Raw genomic sequence first — 25157 nt, forward strand, 5'->3', positions numbered from 1 at the left:
TGTGTGATGGCCTTGTGAGTGTGTTTGGATTGAAATGCAATCATGTACCAAAGGTCCTACCTGGCTTGCCGTAGTCAGGTGGCCTCTGCCATGAGGCACTGACTGGGAGCAGCCATGTTACAATCATTCCCAATAAAGACAGAGTACAATAAGCATTGTACTCACTGAACTCATAACACAGTGCTTTCAGACAATGTCACCAAGGGGCAGCATGTAAATAAGAGACAGAAGGGGCCAAGAATAGATTCTAGGGGAAATCCAGAAATAATGGTGTGGGAGCAGGAAGAGGACCATTGCAAGTGATAATCTGAAAGCAGTTAGATAGATAAGAATGAAACCAGGTGAGAGCAGTCACACAAAGTTGGAAGACAGTGTTGAGGTGTTGGAAGAAGGTGGTGTTACCAACCCTGTCAAAGGCTGCAGGTGGATTGAGAAGAAAGAGAAGTGAAAATGTGCTGTTGTCACAAAGCTTTGCTGCTTTCCTTGTGTCCTCCAACTTTGCCATCATTTTTCTGATCCTGCAGCTGACTCTGTAGAATTCCTGGATCTTTATTCCTAAGAAAATACCTCCATCTGTGTATCCTCCCACACTCTTACTCTCAAATAGCTTCTTGGCTTCTCTCAATACATCTGTCTCCAAACTTGGAAACCAATTTGTTGATGCTCTATGCTGACTCCATTCTACCTAAGGCAACATTATCCCAGCAGGGACCTCTGACTTTAACTCTGATCCTATTATCTCTCAACTATTTCCTATTTCCCATTTGCTATCAGGCTTTTATATATCCTATGTATTGATGTAACCAAACCTATGTAACTTGAGCATCCCCTGAATCCATTTAGAAATGTATTTTGGCAGCCAGTATGGACCCAAGTCCATTATCTGTTTCCAACTTTAATTTTTTTTTTCTCTTTACACCCCCTGGACTCTCTTCTATCATCGTTCCTCATTTCATTTCTCTCCTTTCGGGTACTCTGTCCTCCCAATTCCCTACCCCAACTCTTCAGTACTCCTCAACCTTCCTTTACTGCCACCATCCCAAGTTTGATTGCATCTTGGAGAAGCATCCAGCTTCCCTCTGTTCCTTTCTTGGCAGCCTTTGATGGCCTCATCGAGGCACTCAGCTCATTATGAGAAGCAATGCCGATTGACCCATCCCACTCTCTTGTTGACCTTCCTGCTCAGTGCACCAACTGGGGCCGAGTCTTGCCAATATTATTTCTGTCCAACTCAGCCCTCCTACTGCTGGCCCTGTGGACTCTGGCAGCAGGTCAACTCACACTGCTCCCTATCCATCTCTCTCCAGAATGTCCATTCACTGGTGAACAAGCCCCTTGCTATCCATGAATTTATTCTGAGTGATTGCATCAATGTCATAGCTTTAATAGAAACCTGGCTGAGGAGCGATGTCACCTTTCCCCTTAATGAAACCTTCCCGCTTGGTTATATGTTCCACCTTACCCTGCCGACATTGTCGTGGCCTTGACCTGACCCCCCTACTCCTCTGGCAGGTTCTCCTCCTTGAAGTATCTCGGCTTGTTCCAACCCTCTTAGGAAGATGAATGTGTGGCTCAAAGACTGGTGTGGGAGAAGTGGGTTCTGGTTTGGGGGGCACTGGGGCACTGGCACCAGTCCTGGGGAAGGTGGGATCTGTACACCCGAGACATGCTGGGACCGGTGTTCTTGCGAGCCGCCTAACTAAGGAAGTAGGGAGGGTAAGGGATCAAATTTTGGAAGATGTGGTAAACCAATGAGCAAAGACAAGGCAAAAGGGGAAGGTATTATTAGGGGAAATGAAAAACAGGCTGTTACAGGGAGGGATAAATCCAACAGTAAATAAGGAGATGAAACTAGAGGTTTTAAAAAGAATGAAAGGATAAACCTAAAAGCTCTGTATCTGAATGCACGTAGCATTCAAAACAAAACAAATGAACTGAGAGCGCACATAGAAATCAATAATTACGATTTGATAGCCATTACAGAGACACGGCTGCAGGAGGACATGGATTGGGACCTAAATATTGAAGGATACAGGATATTTTGGAAGGACAGGAAGTGAGGAAAAGGTGGAGGGGTGGCTCTGCTGGTTAATGATGGTATTAGCATAATAGAGAGGGATGAAATAAGTTTGGAAACCAGGATGTGGAAACGGTTTGTGTAGAGATGCAAAATGGTAACGACAAGAAGTCATTTGTCGTAGTTGTGTAAAGGCCCCCTAACAGTAACCACATGGTGGGGTTGAGCATAAAGGAAGAAATAATGGGAGCTTGTCAGAAAGGCACGGTGATAATCATGGGAGATTTTAACTTACATATAGACTAGAAAAATCAGATGGGCAAAGGTAGCCTAGATGAGGAGCACATTGAATGTTTTCAGGATAGTTTCTTGGAACAGCATGTTCTGCAGCCAACCAGAGAGCAGGCTATACTAGATCTGATATTGTGCAATGAGATCAGAGTAATTAATGAACACATAGTGAATGCAGGTAGCAGTGACGATAATTTGATTGAATTTTACATTCAGTTTGAGGGAGAGAGGAGTAGGTCTGAGACTAAGGGTGGGATTTTCTGCACCTGCCCGCTGTCAGGATCTTCCGGTCCCGCTGCAAGTCAACGGGCTTCTGGCTGGGCACCGCCTCACCTCTGACAGGTCCTGCCCATGATGGGGTCCGAAAACCCTGACATAAGGTTTTAAACTGAAATAAGGGCAATTTTGGGGTCATGAAAGCTAAACTGGTGAAAGTGAATTGGCAAATTAGGTTAAGGGGTAGGTCAATGGAGATGCAGTGGCTAATATTTAATGGGATATTTCAGAATGCACAGAATAGATACATTCTCTCAGAAAGAAAAAGTCTAAGGGAGGGACACACCATCTGTGGTTAACTAGAAAGTTTAAAGATCATTTCAAACTTAAAGACAAAGCATATAATTGTGCAAATGTAGGCGGAAGGCCAGAAGATTGGACGGAGTATAAGAAACAGAAAATAATGACTAAAACACAAATAAAGAGGGAAAAATGTATGAGAGAAAGCTAGCCAGAAATTTAAAAACAGATAGTCAGAATTTTTCTAAGTATTTTAAAAAGAAAAGAGTTAACAGAGTGAGCATTGGTCCTATAGAAAATGAGTCTGGAATTGATAAGGAGATGGCAGATGAATTGAACAGGTATTTTGTGTCAGTTTTCACTATAGAGGATACAAGGAGCATCCCAGAACCAGCTATAAACCAGGAAATGGAAGTGACGTAGGAAGTCAGAAAAATGGCAGAAGTGGTACTGAGTAAATTGTTGGAACTGAGGGCTGACAAGAGCCAGAGTCCTGAGGGGCTTCATCCTAGGGTCTTAAAAAAAGTGTCTAGTGCGATAGTTGATGTATTGGTTTTAATTTTCCAGAACTCCCTAGATTTGAGGAAGGCCCCATTAGATTGGAAGATAATAAATGTAACTCCATTAATTAAAAAGAGAGGGAGACAGAAAATGGCCAGTTAACATGTGTCATAGGGGAAAAGTTAGAAGCTATTATTAAAAAAGTTATAGCGTGGCACTCAGATAAGCTCAAGGTCATCAGGCAGAGTCAACATGGTTTTGTGAAAGGGAAATAATGTTTAACCAATTTATTGGAGTTCTTTGAGGAAGTAACATGTGCTGTGGATAAAGGGGTGGATGTTCTGTACTTGGATTTACAGAAGGAATTTGACAAAGTGCCACATTGAAGGTTATTGTGGAAAATAAAAGCTCATGGTATAGGGGGTAACATATTGGCATTGATAGAAGATTGGCTGGCCAACAGGAAGCGGAGAGTAAGCATAACTGGGTTTTTTTCAGGTTGGCAAGATGTAATGAGTGGTTTGCCACAGGGATCAGTGTTGTTTAGCACTGATCAGGGACCTCAACTGTTTACAATTGATATAAATGACTTGGATGAAGGGATTGAAGGGATGGTTGCCAAATCTGCTGATGACACAAAGGTAGGTAGGAAAGTAAGTTGTGAAGAGGACATAACGAGGTCACAGACAGATATAGGTAGGTTAAGTGAGTGGGATAAGATCTGGCAGATGGAGTTTAATGTGGGAAAATGTGAAATTGCCCATTTTGGCAGGAAGAATAAAAAAAAAGCTTATTATCTAAATGGTGAGAGATTGCAGAGCTCTGAGATGCAGAGGGATCCGGGTGTCCTAGTGCCTGAATCACAAAAGGTTAGTCTGCAGGTACAGCAAGTAATTAGGAAAGCTAATAGAATGTTATCATTTATTGTGAGGGGAATTGAATTCAAAAGTAGGGAGGTTATGCTTCAGTTGTACAGGGCATTGGTGAGACTACATTTGGAGTACAGTGTACAGTATTGGTCATCTTATTTAAGGAAGGATGTAAAGCAGTTCAGAGAAGGTTTACCAGATTAATGCCTGGGATGGGTGGATTGTCGTATGAGGAAAGTTTGTACGGACTAGGCTTGTATCCGCTGAAGTTTAGAAGAGTAAGAGGTGATTTGGTTGAAACATTTAAGATCCTGAGGGGTCTTGACAGGGTGGATGTGGAGAGGATGTTTCCTCTTGTGGGAGAATCTAGAACTAGGGGTCACTGTTTAAAAATAAGGGGTTGCCCATTTAAAACAGAGATGAGGTGAAATTTTTTCACTCGTGAGTCTTTGGTACTCTGTGTCTCAAAAGATGGTGGAAGCAGAGCCTTTGAAAGTTTTTAAGGCAGATGTGGATAGACTCTTGGTAAGCAAGGGGGTGATATCGGCGGTAGGTGGGATGCAGATTTCAGGTTACTATCGGATCAGCCATGACCTTATTAAATGACGGAGCAGGTTCGAGGGGCTGAATGGCCTACTCTGTTCATATAACTCTTCTTTAGAGCACTAAAGACGATTCGTATGGACTTGAAACATTAACTCTATCTCTCTCTTCACAGATGCTTCCAAACCTGCTGAGTTTTTCCAGCATATCTTGTTTTTGTTTTTTGCTCATGTCTACTAAAATTGTGGGTGATTCCAGGATAATCCTGGAATGAAAAGAAATCCCCAACTTCTTTTCTTTACTGCAGACTGTCTTCTTAAACCCCTGTCCCCTGTCTCCTCCAACTTTAACTCTAATAATGCGCTAGGAGCTCATGATCTTCTTTGTCACTAAGATTGAGACAATCCAATCTGCCGCGTTCTACTCTCTCACTAGCTCACTGGGTTGTTTCCTCTAAAGCACCCCCTACCCTAGCTCTGAAATTGCATCTTTCTCTAATTTCTCTCTGGTCTCCCCTCATGGTCTCTCTGAGTTCATCCTTTCCATGAGATGCACCTCCAGCTCCCTCCATGCTATCCCCACTAAACTGCTGACCACCCAATTTCCCCTCCTCGTCCCCTTGTTAGCCAACATTTTTATGGTTCCCAGTCTTCAGGTCCTGTCCCTCTCTCCTTTAAATCTGCCATCATCATCCCTCTCCTCAAGGAAACCAACCCTTGAATCTACCTTGCAAACTACCACCCCATCTGACCTCTCATTCCTCTCCGAAGTTCTCGAACATGTTCTCCCAAATCCATGCCCATCCTTCTTGGAACTCTGTGTTTGAACCCTCCAATCAGGTTTCCATCCCTGCCACAATACAGAAATATCTCTTATCAAATTCACAAATAACATCCCATGTGACAAGCTAAAGCAAGAGGGAGGATTTTAAAGTTTGAAGATCTTATAGGAAGAAGGAAAGTCTGACAAAGCTAAGGAATCGCATCAGGACATTACAGAAGGTGACTAAAAATTCTGGATTTCAGTAGGGTGAGGGTGAAGGAGGTGGAAGAGCAGATAGTGTGGCACATTTACAGCTTAGGGCCAACAAGGGGGGAGGAACCATTGACCACAGCATCAGTGACAAGATGGGAGACAAATAAAGCTATGATGGGGAGAGTGAGAGAAGTTGGAGGTTCAAGATGAGTAAGGGAACATTTTGGCAAGTATTCTTCTCGTATCCTGCCAAGGACTAAGAGGCAGGTGCTCCCAAGAGCCTCCCCAAGTTTGGGAGCACCATTAAAGTCTTGGAAAAAACATGGGCTTCAGAGAGCGTTAAAAGAAATGCTTGGCACAAAAGAAGAAATCAAGCTTTTCTAAGGAAGACTGAAACATTATTTTTCTGGAGCAGTGCAAATAACCTTATTCTCACAATGGAAGTAAGGATTCACAGCATTTACAAGACAGTAACTTAAAATAAATTTAATTTTTTTTTTAATGATGTATTACAGGGCCTTTTACAAGAGACATATATGAGACATTGGATAAGAATTGATCAGTGCCGTATTATAAAATGCAGACATACAAAAAATGTGACTCAGGGCTTAATAAAACGGGGATGTTTTACAAACACTTCTGACTTTGCCTACCTTTTGAACCTAGATTTAACTTGGTTCTACTCCTGTCAGGCCAATATACTGCAAAGAACTGATGTGGAAGTTAAGGAACTTAAACTTATGCCAAAGTTTCTCTTCATCTGGCAATAAACCCTCCCTCAAATGTCGATCAAACAAAATTTCACAAAAACCCTGAATCAATAAGAATGATTGATTTGCACATTGAACTTTTTAAAAAAAGCCCCTTATTTTTCGTGTAGGGTGATTGCTTTGTCTCTTACCTTCAGTTTGAGCATGAACTTTACCCTTGATGCAATTGGCAGCCAAGATGCTCTGTTCAATGGAACACCCTTCTATGAAATTAAACGGCATCGAGAAAGATTTCATTGGTTTGGACTGATCCTTTGGTATGAATATCACCTGATGAATAATCAATCATTTTGAGAGCCTGCAACTTCAAATAATTTGTTTGAATTACGTCAAGTAATTTGTTTAAAAATACCCACCCTCTGTTGTGTGAGGAAAACCTTTCCCTTCTTCTTGCCTTTAAAGGCTTCGGGGGTTGGCCTTATGTCTTGGAATGTCAACTGGACATTGCCGAAACTCAGTAGCACGCTGATAATGATTAAGGCATTGGATAACATTAAAATGCTTTAAAATCTATGTTTAAACAGGTTCAATATTAAATGTTAAAAGATAAAAGTGTTGAAAAGCAAAAGATAATATACATGTTCTTACAGAACCTTATATATATGAATCTGAAAAAAAACTCCATGTAAACATCCCATTTTGATTATTATTTTCTAATATTCGCCATGGTTCTAGTCTCAGTCATCAGTCATGTGTGTGATCTGCTGGAAGGCAGCTCCTTGGCTCCTTGTCTGCTGATGTTTCATCCTGAGCTGTTTTTCTTGCCACTTTTTGTCAGTCGTGGTTTGCCATTGTTGTTCACTCCCACGGGCAGGGTGAAGCCGCAGGTCCCAAACCTCCTTCAGCTGGGATGGGAATCGAATCTGTGCTACTGGTTCTATTCTGAGCCACACACGAGTCATCTAGTCACCAGAGCCAACGGCAACCCCAGCCTAGTTCTAGTTTCCGCACCCTAGTTCACCTAGTTTATTAGTTCAAAGTAAAATAAAGTATGCAAATTGGTTGCTGCATTTCCTACCCTACAACAGTGACTACACTGCAAAAGTAATTCATTGGCTGTAATGAGCATTGAGAATTTCCAAACATTGAGAAAAACTCACTGAAGAGCTCCATACTCTGAAGCTTAATTCAGAAAATGGAGACTTTGTTTTTATTCTTTCAAGTGATGTGGGCATTGCTGGCTGGGCCAGCATTTATTGCCCATCCCTAGTTGCCCTTGAGAAGGTGGTGGTGAGCTGCCTCCTTGAACCCCTGCAGTCCATGTAGTGTGGGTATACCCACAGTGCTGTTAGGGAGGGAGTTCCAGGATTTTGACCCAGAGACAGTGAAGGAACAGAGATATATTTCCAAGTCAGGATGGTGAGTGACTTGGAGGGAAACTTGGAGGTGGTGATGATCCCATACATCTGTAGCCCTTGTCCTTCTAGATGGTGTGGGTTGCAGGCTTGGAAGGTGCTGTTGAAGGACCCTTGGTGAGTTGCTGAAGTGCTTCTTGTAGATTGTACATGCTGCTGCCACTGTGCATAGGTGGTGGAGAGAGTTGAAGGTGGTGGATGGGGTGCCAATCAAGCTGCTTTGTCCTGAGTAGTGGCAAGTTTCTTGAGTGCTGTTGGAGCTGCACTCATCCAGGCAGGTGAAGAGTATTCCATCACACTCCAGAATTGTGCCTTGTAGATGATGGACAGGCTTTGGGGAGTGCTCTCTATAGAATTCCCAGCCTCTGATCTGCTCTTATAGCCACAGTATTTATATGGCTGATGGTAATGCCATTGAATGTCAAGCGGAGGTGCTTGGATTCTCTCTTGTTGGAGATGATCGTTGCCTTGCTCTTGTGTGAGTAAATGTTACTAGCTACTTATCTGCCCAAGCCTGAATGTTGTCCAGGTCTTGCTGCATATGGGCACGGACTGCTTCAGTATCTGAGGAGTCATGAATGGCTCTGAACATTGGGCAATCAACAGCGAGCATCCCCACTTCTGACCCTTATGATGGAAGGAAGGTCATTCATGAAGCAGCTGAAGATGGTTGGGCCTAGGACACTACCCTGAGGAACTCCTGCAGTGATGTCCTGGGACTGGGATGATTGACCTCCAACAACAACAACCATCTTCCTATGTTCTAGGTATGACTCCAACCAGTGTAGAGATTTCCCCCAGTTCCCATTGACTCCTGTTTTGCTCGGGCTCCTTGATGCCACACTCGGTCAAATGCTGACTTGATGGCAAAGGCAGTCACTCTCACCTCACCTCTTACATTCAACTCTTTTGTCAAGTTTGGACCAAGGCTCTAATGAGCTCAGGAGCTGAGTGGCCCTGGCAGAACCCAAATCGAGCTTCAGTGAGCAGGTTACCTTTGAATAAGTGCCACTTGATAGCACTGTTGATGACCCCTTCCATCACCTTGCTGATGATTGACAGCAGGCTGATGGGGCCAGTTGGATTTGTCCTGCTGTTTGTGGACAGGACATGCATGGGCAATTTTCCACATTGCTGGGTAGATGCCAGTGTTATAGCTGGACTGGAACAGCTCGGGTAGAGGTGCAGCAAATTCTGGAGCACAAGTCTTCAGTATGTTTCTGGAATATCGTCAGAGCCCATATCCTTTGCACTATCCAGTGCCTTCAGCCATTTCTTGATATCATGTGGAGTGACGCAAATTGGCTGAAGACTGGCAGGTGTGATGTTGAAGATCTCAGAAGGAGGCTGAGATGGATCATCTACCCAGCACTTCTGGTTGAAGGTGGTTGCAAAAGCTTCAGCCTTGTATTTTGCACTAATGTGCTGGGCTCCTCCATCATTGAGGATGGGGATATTTGTGGACCCTCCTCCTCCAGTTAGTTGTTTAATTGCCACCACCATTCATGACTGGATGTGGCAGGACTGCAGAGCTCAGATCTAATCCATTGTTTGGAGGATCACTTAGCTCTGTCTGTTGCCTACTGCTCATATTGTTTGGCATGTAAATAGTCCTGTGTTGTAGCGTCACCAGATTGACACCTCATTTTTAGGTATGTCTGGTGCTGCTCCTGGCTTGCCTTCTTGCACTCTTCATTGAACCAGGGTTGATCCCCAGCTTGATGGTAATGGTAGAGTGGGGGATACACCAGGCCATAAAGTTACAGATTGTGGCTGTGTGCAATTCTGCTGCTGCCGATGGTCCACATGAATGCCCAGTTTTTGTGCTGCTAGATCGGTTCGAAATCTATCCCATTTAGCATGGTGGTGGTGCCATGGAGGATACAGTGTGTATCCTCAATATGAAAGGGGAATATCAATGAAATATTATCCATTAATATATTTTTTTCTTAATGGGTTAAACCCCAGGTACCTGTCAAAAGCTGATGTGATACCTAAGGTTATATATATCAAAGATCCATGGACATTGAGCTCCCAATTTAAATCTGCTATTACCTGTTTAAAAAAAAGACAGAAAATAGCTGCGCGTGTGCAAAAGATTCAGTTCCAATAAACCCCATACTTGGTGTTTATCATATACAGGGATTTCCATATAACCATCAGGAGTGGAAATGAGACAATTCTTTTGGATGCTTCCATTGACAGTGGGATCACCATTAGCAGTTTCTAATCTTAACAAAAATCACTAATCCCCAGCCTTAATGCTAGCACTAATGCTAACCTCCTAATGTTAACTCCCTGACCTGAACCTCTGGGCCAACTCTCACCATCAACCTCTTAACTCTAATCAGTAACAGCAAAGCCTGGTCCTAATCCTTATCCTAATTCTAATCTCTAAATTGTTAGTGGCAGTCATGTGACCACGGCAGGCTGTGGTGTCAGAACTCATTGTAACGCTTTCAATGGTGCAGGTCAGTCACATTGTCAGTAGCCACCATGTTTTTTACCCTCCCTAACCCACCAGTTCTGAAACCAAATGGTCCAATCTTAATGCTGCCCGTCAAGATCAATTAACTCTGCACGATTGAGGATCAAACGTGAGATCTTCATAGTCCGTGCAGCTTAGTTGATAACTGAAAAAGCTATCAGGGAAACCATTCTAATAGCAGTGTTGCAGATAATTAACTCTGCGTTTCATTTACAGCAATTAATAGGTACAGTGCTCCATCTCAGAATGCACAGTGTATAATGCAATGCCACTTGGAGAGTAAACAAGGTTTAATCAGTCAATTATTCTTCCAGGAATAAGCTTGGCTGCACTGATCCCATATAATTATCTCTTCTCAAGCCCATTTTGACTTTGCTAGATTGGAGAAAATGGCAGGTCATTGGAGAACCTAATAGTTATTGCTCCTGTTGTAATAGGAGATTGTGAGGTCATCACTGAAGTAAAATGGAACAATGACCGAAACCATGGTAACAGAGTTCTGACACCATCTGTTTTGAAATGCACTGTAGCTATTCTGGTGCTGTCATTATGAGGATGAAAAGTGAGGACCATCTAGGCTTAGGAGAATGAGGTGAATATTGGTTAAATGACTTCAGGACCAGTTATCTTTATCTGGTTTGAAGCCAAAGACTCAATAAACATCTTTCAAAGAGTTGACAATTAGTTTTGATTAAGCAAGTACATGGTATGTTGTTTAAAGGAATTAAGCACAGTGTGGTGTTCCCATTGGTGGAAGAATGGAGGACCAGTAAAGCGATTCGTAAAAGACTCAAAGGCGACATGAGGAAAGGCTTCTTTAAGCAGCGAGTGGTTAGGATCTGGGAGTGATGGAGACAGATATAAGCACGGCTTTCAAAAGAGAATTGGATAAGTACCTGAACGGAAAAAAAATTTGCTCGGCTACCGGGAAAGGACAGGGGAGTGGGACCAGCTAAACTGTTCTTGCTGAGGGCTGGAATGGACATGGTAGTCCAAATGGTGAGCTTCTGTGCTGTAACCATTCTATGATTCTATATTATGTGACGGTAGAGGGTTGGTCAGATTTGGAACTGAAAGTAAGATGAATGGGACATGTTTGAACACACTTCCCATGTTGTAGGCAAATTCAGACATGTTGGATTTGAATAGTATTCGTCCCCTTTCATAAAAGGGAAGTGGCATAAATGAACAGGATAAAGCGCCCATTAAAACAATGAGTAATTTGTAGTTCTATCTGGTGACTTTAAGAGTCAGAAGACAAGTTAGAGTCTCTGAGGAGCGGGATTTGTTTGTGCTCTGGGCTCTGGTTTCATATTTATGATAAACATTAGGGCTGTGAAGCAGAAATCCAAAGTGGCAAAAATCTGTCTGCCAATCTCTAATAAGTGATCTTACAATCAGTGTGGCAGCTGTTCATCCCCGGAGTGAATGACCAACATGACCATTGTGAGACGCTATTTGATGGCAGTTGAAACGTATCAGTGCTGTAACAAAGTGATGAGTCATAAACACAAATCTGATCACATGTCTGAACGATCCACTCCACTTCCTCTGCAGCAAGTACCCAAGTTCAATCACTAAACTGTCAAATGAGAAATGTCCCTGAAATTTAGGCTAACAAAGCAGGCTTTAATACTTGGAGCAGGTCATATGAGATCTTGGCCCCAGGAAATCTTGATATTCCTGTGAATACACAATTCCTTTTACTGGACCTTCAGTGGTTGAAGTAAAAGTTTGAATAAAGACCAGGTTAGTAAGAACAAAAGTGATGGTTTATTTATTCATGGGATGAAGGCAAAGCTAACAAGTATGTTCTGAAGTGGAGGTGATGGCAGGTTTTCTCTTACATCTGCTGCAGTTCTTGTGATAGTACAGACACAATTTTGTTCCTTAGGGTGAATAGGCATGCTATGAATTTATTTTTGCATAGCAGACCCAACACTTGGCAATGTTAAATATTGAAATGACCAACCTAAACCAGGTATAAGTGAATGTTGTAACCGAGGTAGCACAACTTGTATTGTGGTAATGATTTTATCTTTCAGTCTTTTAGTGGGTTATTTGGTGCCAGGGATATATTGGATCCATCTAGGTAACTAATATGATGTTATTTCTTAGTATTTTTATGATATAAAAACAGAGAATTCTGGAAATACTCAGCAGATCAGGCAGCATCAACTTGAAACATTAACTCTGTTTCTCGTTTCACAGATGCTGCCAGACATGCTGAGCATTTCCAGAAGTTTCAGCTTTTATTTCAGATTTCCAGTTTTTTGCTTTTGTATTTTCATGATATAACTAACATATGTGCTCAATCTAGGTGAATAGTTTCAGATATATTTTACCTAACCAGCAATTTGACCATTCTATTGCACTACTGTATTGCTTGTGCTGCAGGATCTTGCATCATATGTTTGGAGTGAGAAGTATTGTGAAGGTAATCTTGGATATTTCTTATATAGTCAATAAACAATAACATGTGATGCTCTATCTGATGTTAGTGTGTTATTGTGCCTTAGGGGAGGTGGTGGCATAGAGGTTTTGTCGCTGGGCTGGCATTCCAGAGACCCAAGGCAATCCTCTGGGGACCTGGGTGATGGTGAAATTTGAATTCAATAAAATCTGGAATTAAAAGCCCGATGATAATCATTGAACCCTTGTCTGTTTTTGTAAAAACCCATCTGGTTCACTAATGTCCTTCAGGGAAGGAAATCTGCCATCCTTACCTGGTCTGGCCTACATGTGACTCCAGACCCACAGCCATGTGGTTCACTCTTAAAATGGCCTCTGAACAAGGGCAACAAATAGGCAATAAATGCTGGCCTAGCCAGTGATGCCCACACCCTGAGAAACGTCTAAAGAGGAGTGCAAAGGGCCAGACAAAGACAATGAGATTAAACACACAAGTTAATTGATCTTTTTGAGGGACATAATACCATTCAGCCTTCAAAACTCTTAAAGTATTGAACCCGTAGTTTTTTTTGTCGAGAGAATACTGTGACCCTAAAGCAACATCCAATTCTAAAATTCCACACCAGCCTTATTAATAAAGCCAACTTAACTACGAATGTCACGAATGTTAAAACCAAATTAATTACAGGAGGAAGAGGCATTGCAGACAATATGGAAAGTGTCACACAGACAATACCAATCTATTAATATTCTATAAGCTTATATCTGTGACTGCACGCAAGATTAGTTCCTGATGCTCTACTGGCCTATGGGGGAAGAGATAAAGGTGGAGGCCAGGATACTGTAGAACAATTGGAAATTGAGCCATCCCTGGCAGGCACCAGCCACCTCAGTAGCAAACTCCAGCTTGGCATTCAGTGTTCAGGAAGATAATTGGTTGCCTGGCTGAAAAAGAACTGATAATGAAAATGGGAATTGCCTGTTTTCCATTGTGCTCAGCAACCTGTTCATGGAATTGCATCCCCAGCTCTTGCACATTTGAAAGCTGCATATTTCCCCCAATCTTTTTGCAAGGAAGAAAATGGACATTTCCCCCATTTCACATCCCGGGAGGGACATCTGTTCAGAGAAAGATACCCATTTTAAATGAAAAGGGGAGCTAGAACATTGATACTCTACTTGTCTTCCATCATTACAAAGATACTGAAAAGCCAGTTAATAGAAATTATAGGAAAGGATAGCTGGAAGTATTAAACACTAAAACATTCTTAGAGATCGCAAAGGAAAGTTTTTCTCATTACTTATTGAAAGGAATATAGATGAGTAACTGTTAATTATTGTCCCTTTGTGGGGGGGAGGCGGGGTGTGTAAGGGCAAGTTAATTCTGGCCATTAGGAATTTAATTATAAGTTGGGCTGATTTTCTGTCTAATAACCATCTAAATATTTTATATTTCTCCCAGGTATTATACAAAGCAAATAATTCCACTAATTATTTTTTAGAAACTTGGGCTAAGTTGTAACTCTTATCCTTGCATATTTTAAAATGGTATTTCTCTGTTTCAAATGCACATTAATTATTACAAGTTGCATTACTATATGAAGAATGAAGCATTTAATTTACTATATATTAGCACATTTGTGAATAGTAGTAACTTATTTTTCAACAGCTTGGTCAAACTCTTTTGTTTCTACCTTTCTGGATCTTGCAGAATTGGCACTCCATTCTGTGACTGAACTGTATTCAGTGCCATTCTCTCTCAATTTCTCTTTAAACTCCTCACATGTCTGCCTATGTGCACACCCTTCTCTTTGCTGCCTCTTGCACCTGTCCTGTTTTCACTTCTTTAACTCTCTAACTCTCTCCCCCTTTCCCCTTGCTCCTTTATTTCCCCTCTATTTCCCCTGCTTTATCTTTCTCACTTCTCACTCTCTTTCTCTTCCTCTTTTCCTCTCTCCTTTTTACCAGCCCCCTTGGCCTCTCTTGCTCTTCTTTTTCTTTTTTCTCTCTCTCTCTCTCCCCATGTAACATACCAATATGTCATAATCAACTACAAACTGATGTGTCACAAGCCATGGGTTTAAAATGCAAGGTTTATAAAGACAGACTGACGGTAATTTCACCGTGTGCAAAGTAAAATAAATGTGCCAAATTCAACTCATTCCCTTATAATTAAATAAAAGATGGCTGAAAACATGTTCTTGTTCAAAATTATCATTTGCTATTGTCTCTTAGTGTACATTGAAAATTCAATTTATTGTCAGTGCAAGGCATTTTTGGTTTGAGACCAATGCTAACTGCATGAAGTGTAAATTGGAAGGGAAGACCCTGTAGTAAAATGCTCTGGAAACCTTCTTCATCAAACAAAATGAACTTTATTTACACGAGAACTTCTGTAGCTGCTTGTATCCGGCCAGCCCCCTTATACAGCCATTTCTTCCTAGGAAAACCTTCCCTGGAATTTATTCCCCTGTGCTAGCCTCACATTGGTTGAACAAATCACGTGACCCCCATACTCAGTCGAATTGATCTTAAAGTGACAGTCATCACAGAGCCAAACTTGGAACAATGAAACAAAACTCCATCCGCCGGGGAATCTCACTCTGGTATTAGTCTAGACCCTGAATCTGGATTCAGGCTGTATTAATGCAATAGGTGCAGTGGTAACACAAAGCTAAACTAAATTGAACTATTGTTACAGTTGTATTATAAACCTGCTCTAAGAGAGTTAAAACTGATACACAAGCCTAGAAACTTTGTCGACACTGCACCCGTTTTACAGGCATAAATGGGTACCTGAGCGTCCAATATGGTGGGGGAGGTGCAAGCACAATTTCTGCTCCCCAAGCTCCTTCTGGCTTTGCATCAGTTCCAAAGATTATTGTTCTGCTGCTTTTGTCATCTTGATGTCCCACCTCACAGGGTCTACCTGGGGGTTGTTACTGCAACCCAAAATTTAAACCCCCTTCACCAGTGAGGAACGTAGGGATGCAGACAGGAGGTGTTCAAAACCATAAAGGGTATGGATAGAGTTTCTTTTGATTCATTCACAGGATGTGGGCGTCGTTGGCTGGGCCAGCATTTATTGCCCATCTCTAGTTGTCCTTGCGAAGGTAGTGGTGAGCTGCCTTCTTGAACCACTGCAGCCCATGTGGTGTAGGTACACCCACAGTGCTGTTAGGGAGGGAGTTTCAGTTTTTGACCCAGTGACAGTGAAGAAACGGCGATATAGTTTCAAATCAGAATGGTGAGTGGCTTGGAGGGGAACCTGCAGGTGGTGGTGTTCCCATCTATCTGCTGCCCTTGTCCTTCTAGATGGTAGAGGTTGCAGGTTTGGAAGGTGCTGTTGATGGTGAGTTGCTTCAGTGCATCTTGTAGATGGTGCACACTGCTGCCAATGTGCATTGGTGCTGGAGGCAGTGAATGTTTAATGTACAGGGTGGATGGGGTGCCAATTAAGTGGGCTGTTTTGTCCTGGATAGTGTTGAGCTTTTTGAGTGTTGTTGGAGCTGGACTTATCCAGGAAAGTGGAGAGTATTCCATCACACTCCTGACTTGTGCCTTGTAGATGATGGACAGGCTATGGGGAGTCAGGAGGTGAGTTACTCTCTGTAGAATTCCTAGCCTCTGACTTGCTCTTGTAGCCACAGTATTTATATGGTTGGTCCAGCTCAGTTTCAGTGCTAACTCCCAAGGGTGTTGATAGTAGACAGGGAGAAACTGTTACCAGTGGTGGAAGAGTCAAGAGCCAGAGCACACTGATTTAAGGTGATTGGTAAAAGAACATGAGGAAAATCTTTTTCTTACACATGAGTGGTTATGATCTGAAATGCAATGTCTCAGTGCGGTTTAGACAGATTCAGTTGTGGCCCTCAAATGGGAATTAGATAGACGGCTGATGAGAGAGAATTTTCAGGTGCAGGAGGAAAAAAATGGGAGAGGAGGACTAACTGAGTAGCTCTGACAGAGAGCCAGTATACACAAGATGGGCTGAATGGCCTTCTGTGCTGAAACCATCTTATGATTCCACAGCTCACCTGTTTAATTTAAGTGAGGCCCTGGGCCCAATAGTGAGCGCACCTCGGACCTACGCATTCCAACACAGGGATCAATCCCTGCTCCCTGATCAACACTCCCCAGTTTCTTTCCACCTGGGGATTAAATGAAAAAGCCACTTCCTTTAGGTTAGAGTAATGTATTAGATTGTTAAATTACCCATTAGTAAAGCGAGTAAAGGCAATGTTTCCTTTAATTATTGGCATTTTGTTTGTGAAGTGTGTCCATTCAGTATCTTACAAGAAATTGTTTCCCATGTGTCATGGGCAGCTTCTAAAAATGCTGGAATCTTTAAAAAATGATCTCCTACAGGAAACCTCTGTAAACTAATTAGAAGAAATTTTAATGCAGTATTTGCTGCAATTTTGCTGCACTCAGGCCTTGGCACAGCAGCAACATAACAAATCATTCAAAACTGGTTGCAAGAACCCAACCTGGCCAACATGCACCGTTGAACCCCAAGTTGAGTATAACTAACATAGAATCACCAACACAGGATGGATACAGTAGAGCAAGAGGCCAATCGGCCCGTCACATCGGCGCTGGCTCGCCAAAGGAGCAATTTACCCAGTGCTTTTCTCTTGAGCTCTGCACATCCTTCCTTTCCAGATAATATTCCAATTCCCTCTTAAGTGCCTCAATTGAACCTGCCTTCACCGTATTCTCAGCCAATGCATTTCAGATCCCAACCATTTCACAGAATCACAGAATGTTATGGTGCAGCAGGAGGCCATTCGGCCCATCGAGTCTGCACCGGCTATCCAAATGAGCATTATGACATTGCCATTTTCCTGCCTTTTCTCTGTACGCTTGCACATTTTTCTATTCAAATAATCATCAAGTGCCTTCTTGGATGCAGAATCACAGAATTTTAACGGTACAGTAGGAGGCCATTCAGCCCATCATGTCAGTACCGGCTATCCAAGTGAGCATTATGACCTAGTGCCATTGCTCTGCCTTTTCCTCTTACCCCTGCACATTGTTTCTATTCAAATAATTATCCTATGCCCTCCTGAATGCCTCGATTGAACCTACATCCACCACACTTCCAGGTCGTGCATTCCGGACCCAAACCACTCGTGTGAAAATGGTTTTTCTCACATCACATTTGCTTCTTTTGCAAATCACTTTAAATCTGTGCCATCTCATTCTTGATCCTTTTACGAGCAAGAACAGCTTCTCCCTCTCTACTCTGTCTAGCCCCCTCATGATTTTGAACACCTCCTCTTAACCTTCTTCTCTCTAAGGAGAACAGTCCCAGCCTCTCCAATCTACTCTCATAGCTGAAGTTTCTCACCCCTGGAACCATTCTTGTAAACTTCTTCTGCCCTCTCTACAATGCATTCACATCCTTCCTATGTGTGGCGCCCAGAGCTATACACAATACTCCAGCTGAGGTCTAACGAGTGTCTTATATAAATTCAGCATAACCTCCCTGCTCTTGTACTCTATGCTCCTATTAATACAGCCCAGGATACTATATGCTTTATTAACTGCTCTCTCCACCTGTCCTGCCACCTTCAATGATCAATGCATACATATACCCAGGTCTTTCTACTCACCCCTTTCAAAATTTCACCCCTTATTTTATATTGTCTGTCCATGTTCTTCCTACCAAAATGCATTACCTCACACTCCTCTGCATTGAACTTCACCTGCCACCTATCTGCCCATCCACCAACTGGTCTATGTCCTGTTGAAGTTCTACACTGATCTCCTTGCAGTTTACAATGCTCCCAAGTTTTGTATCATCAGCAAACTTTGAAATTGTCCCCTGCACACCAAGATCTAGATCATTAATATATATCAGGAAAAGCAAGGGCCCCAATACCGACCCCTGGGGGACTTTACTGCAAGCCTTTCTCCAGCCCAAAAAATGTCCATTGACCATTACTCTCTGCTTCCTATTTTTCAGCCAATTTTGTATCCACATGACTACTGTTCCTTTTATTCCATGAGCAATAACTTTTCTCACAAGTCTGTTGTGTGGCACTGTATCAAATGCCTTTTGAAAGTCCAAGTACACCACATCAACAGCATTACCCTCACCGACCTTTGCTGTTACCTCTTCAAAAAATTCCAGCAAGTTAGTTAAACACGATTTCCCCTTTAGAAATCCGTGCTGGCTCTTCCTTATAAACCCATATTTTTCCATGTGATTACTAATTCTATCCCAAATAATTGTTTCTAGAATATTGCCCACCGCTGAAGTTAAACTAACTGGTCTGTAATTGCTGGGCTTATCCTTACAACCTCTTTAGAACAAGGGCATAATGTTTGCAATTTTCCAGTCCTCTGGCACCTCTCCTGAATCTAGGGAAGACTGAAAGATTGTGGCCAGTGCCCCTGCAATTTCTACTTTCACATCCTTCAATATTCTTGATGCATGTCGCCCAGTTCCAGTGCTTTGTCAACTTTAAGTACCGACAGTCTATTCAACACTTCTTCCTTATCAATTTTGAACCCTTCTAGTGACAGAGTTTCCTGATCTATCACCATGGCATGGGTAGCATCTACCTTCTTGGTAAAGATGGATGCAAAGTATTCATTTTATACCTCAGCCAAGGCCCGATCGTTCATGTATAAATTCCCTTTTAGGTCCCTAATTGACCCTACTCCTTCTTTTACCACTGTTTTACTATTTATATGCCAATAGAAGACTTTGGGATTCCCTTTATTTTGGCTGCCAGTCTTTTCTCATAATCCCTCTTTGCTTCTCTAATATGCTTTTTCACCCTGCCTCCCTTTCAACCTTTTGTATTCCTCTTGGTTCTTAATGGTATTTTCTACCTGTCATAAGCACACTTTTTCTTCTTTATTTTAATTTTTATCTCCTTTTTCATCCAGGGAGCTGTGGATTTGTTTGCCCTACCTTTCCATTTCGATGGAATATACCTTGACTGTGCCCGAACCAATTCTTTTTTGAAGGTAACCCATTGTTCAGCTACAGTTTTTCCTGCCAATCTTTCATTCCAGTCTATCTGGCCCAGCTCCGTTCTTGCCCCATCGAAGTCGGCTCTTGGCCAGTTAATTATTCTCACTCTGGATTGCCTATCATCCTTTTCTATCATCATCCTAAGAGGTGGGAAGGAAGGGGGCTACATCCTTTGGGGGTTGGGGGGGGTGGGGTGCGCCCTGTGTGCATCAGGGGCAACCCCTCCAAGATGCAACCCTTCACCCCACCTTGTCACCTGGCCACCAAAACCCCCACCCTTTGCCCTCCCCTTCCCGAGCACTCCGACATCTCCCCACCCAATAAGCCTGGCTCCGGGATCCAGCTTTGATCCTCGTGGACTGGCTTGCGATCCCAGCAACGCCTGCAACTGAGTCCCGGTACTGCCGGGAGGGCTCAAGCTGCCGGCCAATCAGATTGGCAGGGACCTCCTCCCACTGAGGGGTGGAAGTCTGACCTTCACTTCTTTAAGGCTGCTCACGGCGCGTTATGGCTTGTGGTTCGGCCTCGTTTAACGTCGGTCTGTTCGGGACTGACTTTTCTTCCGGGATTGAGGGTGTGAGCAGTACGCCCTCCCACCCTCCCTGTAAAATTCAGCCCATAAATTCCATTGAGCGCTCTCTTACACCTGGGATCAGCCCTTCTAGAGGGCCCCAGAGAGCATTCAGTGTTCACAGCAGCTACATTGTCTGCTCCCTTCCACTAAAGTTAGGGGGGGTGGAGCTCACTTTGCTCCACAACGTTACCAGGGTAACAGCAGAACACATATTACACTTTGGAGTGACTCTGGAAGTCAGAAAATAAAAGATTCAAACCTCGACAGGCAACTGGGAGTTCGGCTCTCAAAGGTAAGATTGGATATAGTTGAGGTTAAATTCCAGTCCAGGAACTTCACACAGTGTTTCATAATTTGTGATTATTGAGAAAGGTAGGAAATCTCCACAGTTAATTGTTATGACATGACTGTGTCCCTCAAGTATACAGAATCAAGAATACAGAAACCCCTGACTCCTTGGGAATTACTAAGTGTATGTGATCTCCAAATACGTTTCTCAGTCTGGTTTGGATGTATTTTATCTGAGACACAAAGACTTCTCTGTACCGGCGGTTTCAAGACAGTTTTCACTTCAGACCCCAAGGTCTGCAGATAAGGCCAGGGGGTGGAATCTTCTTGTGGAGCTCTCTCCCCTGGTACACGGAAGCTCAAATACGCGATTAACCATTTTAGCTGCTGAGTCACCGATATTTGTATTTGCAATGAAGAAGCCTCTGGAGACCCTCACATCCTATCGCCACCCGCACCCCCCCCCCCCCCCCCCCCCCCCCCACGAGGGATGTTGCTGAAACTGCATGAGTTCCAATTCCAACTGAGTTCCTCAAAAACCCAGCTCTCCTGACACATTAACCCATGATTTACTGCTTCTAACTTTCTGGCTAGAAACTAGTCAAACTCACATGATGTAAGTGGCACTTGGCATGGTGATATGTGGAAATGAATTTAAATCGGAAGGATACTGTCAACAAATAATAAATCACTCTGTATCTGATAGGTGGGGAGATTTATGCAAGTGTGACATATATGGAATTAAACAGATTTTTGATGTCAACGTCTTGTCACTGTAATAAAAGCAAAATACTGCGGATGCTGGAAATCTGAAATAAAAAACAGAAAATGCTGGAAAAATTCAGAGCTCTGAAGAAGGGTCATTCGGACTCGAAATGTTAACAGTGTTTCTCTCTCCACAGATGCTGCCAGACCTGCTGAGATTTTCCAGCATTCTCCGTTTTTATTTCTTGTTGCTATGAGGCTGGATTCAACGATGTGTGAGAGCTACAGGAAGGATTATGTTCAGCTTATGGGATTCTAGCTGTGACTGATTGTGACCAGACGTGTAAGTGGGCATAGACCAGTTCACAGAGAGAGAGAGAGAGAGACAGTGCTACAATTGGATGGTCAGCCGTACTAAAGAGTTGTACCGCTCAGTGGCAAATAGCTTCACTCTGCAATCCTTGTTCCTGTCCTGCAACAGCTAGTTTCTGGTCACAGAACAAGGTGAAAGTGAGAAATGGCTCGTGCCATGACGTTACTGTAATATTGCGAGCCCAAAGTTCGGATGTGCAACTCGACTGAAGTGGGGCGAAGGCCTCAGGAGATGCAGGTATCCTTGTCCCACGCCAGTTGTGCTCTGCTCCCCCCTGTTATGCCCCACCTCGTCCTGTAAGAGGATGGACAGAATGTCGGTGATTGTGCTACACTGCGTTTGGCTGGTGTTGCCTGCCATAGCTGGAGTCATGTGAAGGCAGCGAGAGGTGGGTGCGAGGTTGACATCATTAGAACGTGCATGAGGGTGAGGTGGAGGAACTGGATGTTGGGGATGGGTCCTGAGTGCCAGGCAATGCTGCTGGGTGAGTTTTGGGGAGCTTCGGTGCAACGAGCAGCATGTTGTGGTTAGGAGGCGATGTGGGAAGATGCACTCACTGACCTCGACCACCTGCGTGAGGTCATTACACTCCTTGTGACTCTGATGCCAGGCCCATGGGGCTAGACTCCAGGGGCACGATTTTGAGGCTCCACTGCGGCTGGGAATCTGCTCGGTGATGAGTATGATGCACCTGCAGTAGATATCTGGAGCCTGGGAGTTATACTTTTCATGCTGGTATGTGGCCAACCTCCATTTCAAGAGGCAAATGATAGTGAGACGCTGACTATGATCATGGACTGCAAATATACAGTGCCACCCCATGTCTCCAAAGAATGCAAGGATCTTGTTAATCGGATGCTGCAGAGGGATTCGAAGCGAAGAGCCTCATTGGAAGAGATTGAGGACCACCCCTGGCTACTAGGAATCGACCCCTCACCTGCAACTAAGTGCAAAATCCCTCTTGTCTCTTACAAGAACCTCTCTGAGGAGGAGCACAACGGCATTATCCAGCGCATGGTGCTTGGTGAAATAGCAGACCGTGAAACCTTTATTGAGGCCCTGGAAAGTAATAAGTACAATCACATCACTGCCACTTACTTTTTGCTGTCTGAGAGGATCTTGAAGGAAAAACAGGAAAAAGAAGTCAGGAACTGATCTCCCAGTCCGAGCCATATCAAAGCTCAGTTCAGGCAGTCCTGGCCTACAAAAATTGAGGTGCCCAAGGATATTGAAGTGGTGGGTGGGAGCTAAAAATAGCCTAGTCAGCTGGTGTGCGGGTTTCCCAGTTCCATCCCACCTGCAGACCAGTTTTGGGGAGGTGGAGTGGAGGCATTGGGCGAGACAGGGCTACCTGCCCACACGCCGTGTGTTAAGAGTCTATTGAGGCCAATTCAAGGAGGCCGATGGGATTTTCCACTCTTCCTCCATGTTCCTTCAGGCAGTGGGGGACAGTGCGGCTGCCTGGAGGTGGCCTCTTGGTGGAAGATTGGGTTGGGGGGCGGTGGGAGTGGCGAGGTGTTGCAGAGTGGTGAGGAGTGGTGGGGGAGTGCTAGAGATAGGCCCTCCCTTCCTACCTGGATGCAGAGGGGTACCCCTCTCATTCCAAAGGTAGTGACCTGGCTGCAAGACCCATTTTTCAAATTTAAGTTTAAAAGCACTGGAAAGAGGGCCCAGCCATTCTGAAGCACCATCTCCCTTACTTACCCTTTACGGTACACTGCTATTCGTTTCAAGCTGGAAGGCCTCTGATTGCCCCTCCAGCTTTGACAGCCTGTCTGACATCCTCAATTGGACAGAGGGCCCATCTCCAGGCCAGTTAAGGGGGCACACCTGTGAAAACTGAGGCCAGAGGCAGTTTCCATTCCCCCAACCCCTCATCTGGAATCTGTCTAACCTCTGTTTCCTGCCTCCAGAGGGAAGATTGTACCCAAGGTGTTGGCTTCCCTGGCTACCTGTTCCAATTGCCTCCCGAGGGGGGTGTCCTTCAGGGCCTCCTGGCTCCATCTCACGGAACCATGGTGTCTCTCCTTCTGTCCGCTTCCACTATCAAGACTTCCAGCACCACATCTGTAAACCTGGTGCTCCATTTTTCCTGTTTAGAATTGAAACAATAGATCCTGTCATTCAGTGCAGCTTTGCTTTTAGAGGGATAGACTGCTTTTAAGAAAAGCAGGCTGTCTGCACCATTTGCTTTCTACGAGCACTGCACAGCCTCTGCTGAACACTTGGAGTGCCATGAATGTGGGCCCTGCTTGGACCAATGTAACAATCATATAGATAAGGTGGTAACACAAAATTTATATACTGCATATCCCCACTGTTTGGGCAGAACATAAATTGGGATCCCCGTACCCAAAGACAGACCAATTTCTAGCCCTTTATATCTAAAACATATACTGTGCTTAGATTAGCCATTATCTAATTGAATGGCAGAACAGCTGGAGGGGCTGAATGGCCTAATGCTATTCCTATGTTGCTAGATGACACATTCGTTGAGTAGATTATTCTCTATAGTAACCAAGGAGGTTGATTTGACTTCCACAATGTGCGTCTATCTATCAATGATGACGTTTCAAGAATGTCACAGTAAGCAATCTTTTAATGTTCATAGGCTGGGAGAATGAACATCGATGTGGTGGGACGGATACGACCAGCTCGGAGACCAGAACAGGGCCACAATTTACAGACCTCAGCAGAAGGAAAGACCATCTACACGGCTTTAGGTGAAGGATCCTCCTGCAGGTAAGCCCTGGGGGCCAAGAAAGGGTGGTTTCTACTCCAAGTATGACCTCTTAGCATGGCAGGAGAGCCTCAGTAATCTTCCTGCTCAGGCCTGAATTCTACAAAGAGACATGGATGAACCCTCTCTCCAACTTATTGTGAGATTAAAAAAAAACACTGAGGCCAGGGTTTTGAGTCAGGCTGAAGCCTTTAAAGTAAAAGCTTAAAATAATTATAAGGTGCAAAGGGCGATTCAGTGGGTAATTGTAATCATGTTATTGTGAAATATGGAGATTAGAAATTTCAAGTACTGACAAAGAAAAAGCAGATTATATTTTTCATTAACCAGTTTGAGTAATTTGTGGGGAAATATATTACTGATCACCTCATGGCAAGATAGGTGATAGTGACAGGATTTAGCATTATAATTTAACATTACAATTCCTACTAGAGTACCACCTAATGGTGTTAATGGTAATAGTCACAGCTAAATGGGCATTTTAATTCTCATTGGAAATGTTTATAATTCGCCATACATGCTAAGCAAGATTTTTAAATTAGATATAGATAGAACTAGAAGATCTTCTGTGGTGGTGCTAAGTTGAAAGTTTTCTAACAACATAGATATTATGCAGGCTAGTATTTATCAGGGATGCTGATTTCTCTGGAGAGGGGCAACCACTGGAATCAAGGAGAATTAGAAAAGGAGAACACTGCCTGACATTGCTAGGATAGGGTCATAAGATCCATCACTACTTTGTTTTGGCA

At 43.4% G+C, this 25157-nt stretch overlaps 1 protein-coding gene across 1 annotated transcript in view; it reads left to right on the top strand.

Moving 5' to 3' along the window:
- Positions 1-22460: 22460 nt before the first annotated feature.
- The window catches only part of ccdc78 (coiled-coil domain containing 78), a 67085-nt gene continuing 64388 nt past the window's right edge, over positions 22461-25157 (top strand). The window contains exons 1-2 of the mRNA XM_041206895.1: positions 22461-22811; positions 24280-24410. Coding sequence (XP_041062829.1) covers positions 22461-22811; positions 24280-24410 — 482 coding nt within the window. The remainder of the gene's footprint in view (positions 22812-24279; positions 24411-25157) is intronic.

This window comes from Carcharodon carcharias, chromosome 15, assembly GCF_017639515.1.
Source record: "Carcharodon carcharias isolate sCarCar2 chromosome 15, sCarCar2.pri, whole genome shotgun sequence".
NCBI classification, from domain to species: Eukaryota; Metazoa; Chordata; class Chondrichthyes; order Lamniformes; family Lamnidae; genus Carcharodon; species Carcharodon carcharias.